A 7,758-nucleotide genomic window follows, 5' to 3' on the forward strand; every position below is an offset into this window, starting at 1 on the left:
CCCCCGTGTTGTCTGCTGGGCCTGCCTCATCCTTCCTGCACGTGACGGTCCTCCTTGCTGCCCCTCCGCAGGCCTCGGATCCCTGTAACACTCAACATGAAGATGGTGATGCCCTCCTGGTGAGCTTGGGGAGGGGAACAGGAGCCAAGGGAGCTGCCCGGGGCCAGCCTAGGTCTCCCAGTGGCTGCCAACTCCTCTACTCCAGGTTTGACCTGATGGGGCTGAGTCCAGACGCACCAGAAGATGAGGCTGGCATCAAGAAAGCAGCAGAGAACAGTAAGGCCCCAGCCCCTCCTCGGCATCTTCCCTCTCCCCCTTGGCCCCCCAGGAAAGTGCTGGGCAGAACCTCTTGTCTGGTTCCCTTCCTGGAGTCCCTCCAGCAGCTTTCCCCCGACCTGGTTATGCCCCTCCCCCCAGTCAAGGCCTTGATTGAGCATGAGATGAAGAACGGGATCCCTGCCAATCGGATCGTCCTGGGAGGCTTTTCACAGGTGAGGGGAGAGAGAGGGCAGGGGTGAGTGATGGGTGCTGAGCTGTGCCCTTCGTGACCCCTCATTCTCTTCTTTCTCCAGGGTGGAGCTCTGTCCCTCTACACAGCCCTCACCTGCCCCCACCCTCTGGCTGGCATCGTGGCATTGAGCTGTTGGCTACCTCTGCATCGGGCCTTCCCCCAGGTGAGTGTCTCCACGACCCTGCTCCTGCCCTCTGTCTCCTTGGGGCTGGGGAGGGGATCGTGCCCAAGCCCCGGATTTTGCCCTCCTGTCTGGCCCACAGGCAGCCAACGGCAGTGCCAAGGACCTGACCATCCTTCAGTGCCATGGGGAGCTGGACCCCATGGTTCCTGTACGGTTTGGGGCCCTGACAGCCGAGAAGCTGCGGTCCGTTGTCACACCTGCCAGGGTCCAGTTCAAGACGTACCCAGGGGTCATGCACAGCTCCTGTCCCCAGGTCAGTGTGCAGGGGCTCCTTCCTCTCCCTGCCCATCTCCCTCTGGCCAGGCGCATCTCATAGTCCTCCTCACCCCCAGGAGATGGCAGCTGTGAAGGAGTTTCTCGAGAAGCTGCTGCCTCCTGTCTAACCAGAGTTGCTGTCCCCCAGCACAGTCCCCCCGCTCACGGGGCGGGGGGACTTGGCACGCGTGGCACCATCTTGGATCTGAGCCGGTCGAGCCCCTTTCTCACCCTCCTGGACCCATCCCCTCTTCTCACAGGCCTCTGGGGCAGACAGGCCAAAGCCTGGCCAGGCCCTCCTTCCTGGCTTCAGACCCCTGGCTGTCTGCTGCAGGGGCTGGGCTGCTTTCTTATCCCATTTCCCTGGAGGTGGGGGCCACCCCCCGGGCAGCAGTATTGGAGGGGCTGTAGGCAGCGGGAGAAAGGGACCCAGCCGCTGACCCACTCACTCAGGACCTCACTCACTAGCCCCGCTTTGGGCCCCCTCCGGTGACCTCAGGGTTTGGCCCATGGGGCCCTCCCAGGCCCCACCTCCTTCCACCTCTCCCCAACTGATTCTGCCCAGATAATCGTGTGTCTCCTGCCTCCACTTTAGCTGCTTCTCAATCATGAATGTGTCCATGACCCAACCCCTGGCCGCTGTGGGCTCCCTGCCCCTGCGCAGGAGTGTGGGTGACGGGGCCAAGCCTTTCGAGGGGGCCTCCCCTCAGCCGTTCTGATGTGGGGGCTGGGCCCTGCCTCCCCATTACCCTCTGCCACCTGCGGGCCTGGAGCCTGCCGGGCTGGACTGGGGCTCAAGGTCTGCCCCAGCCGCTTCACCCCACGTCGTCCCCACGCTAGGTCTGGGGAGCTGGGAGGAGTCTTGTGTCTCGTCTTCTGTCTCCATGTAGTTTCGGGTGTTTTTCTGGTCGTGTCCTGGATTCCGATAAAATTAAAGAAACTGCTTCAACTCTCAGGCCTGGGCGATTCTATCCAAGGGGTAGAGTGTGACCACGTGCAAGTATCTGCTCCAGTGTAAGAAAACTGTTTATTTTAAATACTTTGGGATGCTCCTTCATAGCAGTATAAATTAGTGCCTGGGAGGAGGGGCTTCGGCGTGTCTTAAGGCTCTGCTGACACCACTCAGCCTTGGTGGTCCACATGGGTTCCTGGCCCCTGTGGCACACAGACCCGATACCTGGTCAGTGGAGACCTTGGCCTTGTGCCTGGCGGGCTCAGTGGACCCAGCTGGGGTCCGAGGTAGCGGAGCCTCTGGGGCCCCCGGGTTCCTGCCAGAGGCTAGAGAGCAGGCAGTTGCTTCTCTCCCTTTTCTGGTCCGTGGGAGGCCAGGGTTTCAGGCCTGCGTGCCAAAGCCTGAAGGATTCTGCTTCTGCCAGCGCCATAGATCTTCACCTGGAACGGGACGAGGTCCGTACTCAGGGGCCACACTGAGTGCAGGGCCCGCAGCGTCTTGGGCAGCCCAGGATGGGCCAGCCCGGACCCCAGTAGCCCTTTCCTGGCCCCCGAGTCTCTCCCGGCGGTCAGGTAAGCACCCAGGGTCGGGGATTAGGGCGAGCACTCACACATCCTGTCCAGCCCTAGGGCTGCTGACCAGCCCAGCTCCTTGAGGGCCAGGCTGGGGTTGGCATAACAGGCAGCCACATCGCCTTCACGCCGGGCCACCACCTTGTACGGGATCTGCAGGAGAGGGGGCGGGTGTAGCCTAGCTGAACCAGCCCTGGCATAAGCCACCAAGTTGCTGACCAGCCCTCCAGAAATGGAGGCGTGGAGCAGGGTCTCGCTCTCAGGCGTCAAGGCCTCAGGCAGGCTCGAGTAGACAGCGGGACTCAGGTGCCCATCAGGTATGTCAGTGTGAGGGGCTGGGGGTGGGGCAGGGTGGGCTGCCAGCCTACCTTCTTCCCAGAGGCCTTCTCCATGGCCTGGACCATCTGTAGCACCGAATAGCCTGTGCCCGTGCCCAGGTTGTAGATCTGCCCAGGAAAGGAGGGCAGAGATTGTGGTGGGGGTGGACGGACTTCCCTCTGGGCCCCATTGGTCCCGGCCTCTGTCTCGTCTCCCCCACTTTTCCCTTCTCCCCTACCCGGCAGCCACACTGCTCCTTCAGCTTCCTCAAGGCTGCGATGTGGCCCTTGGCCAGATCCACGACGTGGATGTAATCCCGGACGCCTGCAGAGGAGGAAGTGGTTGCAGGGAGGGGTCCATTACAGTCTCTGTCCCACCTCAGCCTCCCTCATGGCTCCTCCGGCTCCTGGACTCACCTGTGCCATCCTCTGTGTCATAGTCGTTGCCAAAGACATTCAGTACCTCCCGTCGCCCAATTGCCACCTGGGGTGGAGGTCAGGTTAGCCCTTCCCTGGCCCTCACCCCTGGAGCCCACCCGCTTCCTTTCCCTTCTCCCTTACCTGGGAGACGTAGGGCATGAGGTTATTGGGGATGCCCTGCGGATCCTCGCCGATACAGCCTGAGGCATGGGCGCCTATGGGGTTGAAATACCGCAGCAGCACTGCATTCCAGGCCTGTGGGATGCAAGTCAGGCAGACGGGATTGGGGTGCAAGCTGTATGGCCCACCTGAATCCAGAGCTGCCTCCCCCACCTCCCCACCTTGCTCGTTCTCTGTCCTTAGAAAGGAGCAGGGGATCCAGCCCTCCCCAAAAGGCCTGAAGTCACCACTGCTTCCTGAGCCCCAGCTTTGGCCTCAGGGACGGTGGCTCAGGACCCCATCCTCGGGCTCAGGGGGCAAGCTGTGAGGGGCCCAAGAGTGGGGCCCAGGCTGAGGCAAAAGGGGCCCTTACCTTGTCTGCCTGGCACAGGTCCCGGATCATTTCCTCGATGAAGAACTTGGACTTGCCATAGGGGTTGGTACAGCCACCTGTGGGGTGGGCCTCGTCCAGGGGCAGGTATTGGGGGTTCCCGTACACGGTGGCCGAGCTGCTGAACACCAGGTTCTTCACCCCATGGGCCCTCATGATCTGCCCACAGAGGAGAGGTGTCAGTGGCCCCTGCCTGCCCCACAGGTGGAGGGGGCTGAGGTGTAAGTTCCCGTTTACAGAAGGGGAGACTGTGGCTGAGAGCTGAAGACGTGTCCAGTGTGTGAGCCAGCTTGGGCGCTGCTACCGTGTTTGGTACTGCCTGCCTGGCCCCGGGCCCTCCCGGGGTGTGTCCCTGGCCCAGGTCTCACCTCCAGAAGCTGGATGGTTCCTGTCAGGTTGACTCTGTAATAATCCAGGGGCTTCTGCACTGACTCACCCACAGCCTTGAGCCCCGCAAAGTGGATGACTGCCATGAAGCTGTGCTGCAGGGTGGCAAAGCTGGGATCAGATGTGGCTTACAGGCCCGGCCCTTGGAAATGCTCACTGCTTGCCTTCCTGCCAAGCGCCCACCTTCTTAAAGAGACGTTGTAGAGCTGCCTGGTCCAAGATGTCCATCTCCTCAAACTCCACAGAGCGGCCTGTCAGATCCTGAACCCGCCGCAGGCTCTCAGGCATGGAGCCCCCTCCTGGTTGGGCACACGGAGGCCATCAAAATCAGAGGCGATGGGGAGCTGGGTTCCCAAGGGACTGGCCAGGCATACACCCCTTGGAGGTGGATTTAGAAACCAGGGTTTCCCTTCCATCCGCCCTGGAGCCCCAGGCCCCCTCCCATTGCCCCGCTTACCACGAATGGCGTTATGAAAGTTGTCAATGACCATGGGCGAATAGCCCGCCTCCAGCAGCTCCAGGACGGTGTGGCTGCCAATGTAGCCAGCCCCACCTGTTACCAGCACCTTCTCTGCCATTATGCCTGGCTCAGGAGAGAGACTCAGAAGTGGCCGATGCTGTCTGCTCAGAGCCTCCTTCAACCTGGAAACTGGCGTCCGAGACTGGTGTGTCCTAGTTAATAGGGTGGGTCTGGAGTCAGCCCTGGTCCAAGGTCAGAGAGCATCACTTTCTGGCCTTAGGCCTCGGAGACCAGTTCTCTCCCGGCCCTAGTTTCCGTCTCTGTAACAGGGAGTTTATAGCTGTATGAGTATGTGGTCGTGTACGGGTCAGACGAGATTCTAAAGGTCCGTCCCGTGGTACAGGTGGAGATGGACGCACAGGCGCCATAACTTCCAGCCCTAACTGGGGGTTGGGAAGGTGGAACCCGAGTCTCCACATTGCTCCCCTGAGGCGTCTGGAGATGGGACAATTCTGGACAGAAGGAATCGAGGTAGCAGCACTGGACTCGCAAGAGCCCAGGAAGAGGTCTGTCTGCTCAGACCCAGACCTCCCCAGTCCCTCTGCCACCACTGGGTACAAACTGGCTCCTCGGTTCAGTGACTAACACCTCCTGGGGTAAGCAGCTTTCCCTGCCCAACGCCCCCCTCCCCCTCCCCCCCCTCCAAGCACCCTCTCCCACAAAGGTCAACTGGGAGAGGCAGGAAATACAGCAGATGGCCTCAGGGTAGGTCCTCTGCCCCGCGGCTGAGCCCAGCTCTGGGGTTGCAGCACTGTAGTCCTGGAGTGGGCCCCACCCCCAGGTCGGTCAGGCTGGTTTAGCCAGTGCGGATGCCACTCCTGGCCTGGCGGTAAGAATCCCGCCTAATTGTAGGCGGCACTCAACAGGGTGGTGTAGACGTGGCTTTGGCCCCAGATTTCACTGCCAGGTGTGCACCGCCGCCCTGAACAAGCTGCGGGCAGAGACGGTGGGCGGGGTAGGGGGGGGGATGGGCAGGGGAGGAAGTCCAGACAGTGAGGCCTTTCACTGGGGCCGCCTGGCCCGCAGCCGCCTTCCTCCAAGCAGCCTTAATCCTGTTCTGGGTTCATACAGCTCCTAACCCACTAGACTGAACTCATCCCGCTACGTGCCAGGCTCTGTATTGGGCACTTTTGCATTATCTCCCTGAATTCCTCCAACGTCCTAAAGAGGCAGGTGTTATTACTGCCAGTTTACAGAGAAGGATACTAAGGTCAGAGAGGTTAAGTAACTTGCGTAAGTCACATAGCCAGTGACGGCGGGTTTAGAATCTGGACCTAGTCCCGCCCCTCCCCGAGCAGTTCGCCCCCTGCCCCCACTGGTTCCCACCGGACTTTGCCCTAGGCTTTGAAGCCGCCCCCGCCCCCGCCCCACCGAGCACCCAGCAGTGTGCAAGCCCCCCGAAAATGGTGGCGGGGGCCTCCAGGGAGGCAGGAAGGCCAATGAGGTTGCCCTCCCTCCGACACGCGGGGTGATCTATGGTCAGCTGTCGCCTCAGTCTTCCCCATCCGTAAAATGGAAGGGAGGGGGCGCAGGGCCTTGGGCGCTCGAGTGCCCTAGAGTCTCAGGCCGGGGATTCGGGCGGTGGCTGAATGGGGGCAGAACTAGGAGGCCCCCGGCCGGGAATGAATGAATCCTAGCCGCCCCGGCCAAGGCAGCGAGAGCTAGGAGCCGCGGGCGCGAGCCCGCGTAGGCGGAACTCTGCCCAGAACGCAGCCCGGACCCCCGAGACTCCCCCCTCGCTCCCAGCGGACCACCCGGCCCCTCGCAAACCCGCTCGGCCCCACCCCTCACCAGCTTCCCAAACCTGCTCCGCACCACGCGCCCCGCGCAGTCTCGAACGGCGCCGCCTCCCGTGCTCCGTGACCGGTCCCTTTAAGAGCCGACGCTCCGCCCTGGACCCGACCCCCGTCACGCCCCCAAGAAACGTGTCGGTCGGGAGCCGGCAGTACGGGGAGCCGGGTGGACCAAGAGCGCCGCGGCTCCAGGACGCTTGCGCGGCACAGTCCGCAGAGGACGGTAGTGACCGGTGCCCGGGCGGTGGGCGGAGGAAGGCGCGGTCGGCCCCCGGGCCCGCGAGACCTGGCGTGCTCCCCCGTCCCGATCCCTGGAAGCAGGCGCTGCGCCTCGGGAGATGCGGCTCGTCGGCGGTGCCCGGCAGCCATCCTGCAGTGGGAGCCACAGCCGGGCGCGGCGCGGAAGACCGCAGCTCCACGCTCGCCCCAGGTTTCCCACCTTTTGTTAGTAAGCCTGGCGTGAAGTAGATGGCTCCCTTTAAGGGAGAGGCAGGAGGGGCGGCGCCGATGGAAAACAGTGGGTCGGGGTCTCTCATAGGCTGCCGTTCTGGAAAATCTAGTTTAAAAACCCCACCAAAGGGCTGGAGGGAGCCCTGAGACTAAAACACGAATTACAGCGCCGACTGCGCTCAGCCTTCACGCACACCGTGGCCCCCAACCTCGCGGAACGGTTTGTACCTTGCCTACCATAGTAGGCTAGAAAATAGTGTTCTGTTTCTCTAAAATAAAGGGAGGGCTAAGGAATGGTGGGTATAAAGGTGTGACATACTGAATGAGGAGCTTCCCTGGTGGCTCAGATGGTAAAGAATCTGCCTGCAATTCAGGAGACCCCATTTCCATCCCTGGGTCGGGAAGACTCTCCTGGAAAAGGATATGGCAACCCACTCCAGTATTCTTTGATGGACAGAGGAACCTGGTGGCCTGCAGTCCGTGGGGTTGCAGAGTTGGACACGACTGGACACGACTGAGCCACTAACATTAGGAGAAGGCAATGGCATCCCAGTCCAGTACTCTTGCCTGGAAAATCCCATGGATGGAGGAGCCTGGTGGGCTGCAGTCCATGGGGTCGCTAAGAGTTGGACACGACTGAGCGACTTCCCTTTCACTTTTCACTTATATGCATTGGAGAAGGAAATGGCAACCCACTCCAGTGTTCTTGCCTGGAGAATCCCAGGGGCGGGGGAGCCTGGTGGGCTGCCATCTCTGAGGTCGCACAGAGTCGGACACGACTGAAGTGACTTAGCAGCAGCAGCAGCAGTAGAGCCACTAACATACACACATACTGAATGAGGAAACC

At 61.5% G+C, this 7,758-nt stretch overlaps 2 protein-coding genes across 4 annotated transcripts in view; one reads left to right on the plus strand and one right to left on the minus strand.

The window, feature by feature from the left end:
* LYPLA2 (lysophospholipase II) overlaps positions 1–1,905 on the plus strand; it is a 4,566-nt gene extending 2,661 nt beyond the window's left edge. The window contains exons 5-10 of the mRNA XM_010830038.1: positions 72–119; positions 206–276; positions 418–491; positions 573–674; positions 775–948; positions 1,028–1,905. Of these exons, the coding sequence (XP_010828340.1) occupies positions 72–119; positions 206–276; positions 418–491; positions 573–674; positions 775–948; positions 1,028–1,078 (520 nt within the window). The 3' untranslated portion in view covers positions 1,079–1,905. The remainder of the gene's footprint in view (positions 1–71; positions 120–205; positions 277–417; positions 492–572; positions 675–774; positions 949–1,027) is intronic.
* A 53-nt stretch (positions 1,906–1,958) lies between these two features.
* GALE (UDP-galactose-4-epimerase) lies at positions 1,959–6,554 on the minus strand. 3 transcript variants are annotated; one of them, XM_010830039.1, is made up of 11 exons: positions 6,473–6,554; positions 4,606–4,820; positions 4,332–4,447; positions 4,130–4,243; positions 3,744–3,920; positions 3,353–3,466; positions 3,209–3,275; positions 3,031–3,116; positions 2,843–2,920; positions 2,513–2,627; positions 1,959–2,342 (listed from the first exon to the last, which is right to left on the minus strand). In XM_010830039.1, the coding sequence occupies exons 2-11, from the start codon at positions 4,724–4,726 to the stop codon at positions 2,284–2,286; spliced, it is 1,047 nt and encodes a 348-aa protein (XP_010828341.1). In that variant the 5' UTR covers positions 4,727–4,820; positions 6,473–6,554; the 3' UTR covers positions 1,959–2,283. The 3 variants fall into 3 exon arrangements, with proteins under 3 accessions (XP_010828341.1, XP_010828343.1, XP_010828342.1); XM_010830041.1 differs by having other exon boundaries at positions 6,484–6,545; XM_010830040.1 differs by having other exon boundaries at positions 6,460–6,528.
* Between the last annotated feature and the right edge of the window lie 1,204 nt (positions 6,555–7,758).

Source organism: Bison bison, unplaced genomic scaffold (genome assembly GCF_000754665.1).
Source record: "Bison bison bison isolate TAMUID 2011002044 unplaced genomic scaffold, Bison_UMD1.0 scf7180017864516, whole genome shotgun sequence".
NCBI lineage: Eukaryota > Metazoa > Chordata > Mammalia > Artiodactyla > Bovidae > Bison > Bison bison.

Coding starts and splice junctions, on each gene's coding strand:
- GALE (XM_010830039.1), bottom strand. CDS start 4,726: ATGGCAGAGAAGGTGCTGGTAACAGGTGGGGCTGGCTACATTGGCAGC. Junction 3,276..3,352: donor TCATGCCCTACGTCTCCCAG/GTAAGGGAGAAG, acceptor CCTCCACCCCAG/GTGGCAATTGGGCGACGGGA. Junction 2,921..3,030: donor AGGAGCAGTGTGGCTGCCGG/GTAGGGGAGAAG, acceptor TTTCCTGGGCAG/ATCTACAACCTGGGCACGGG.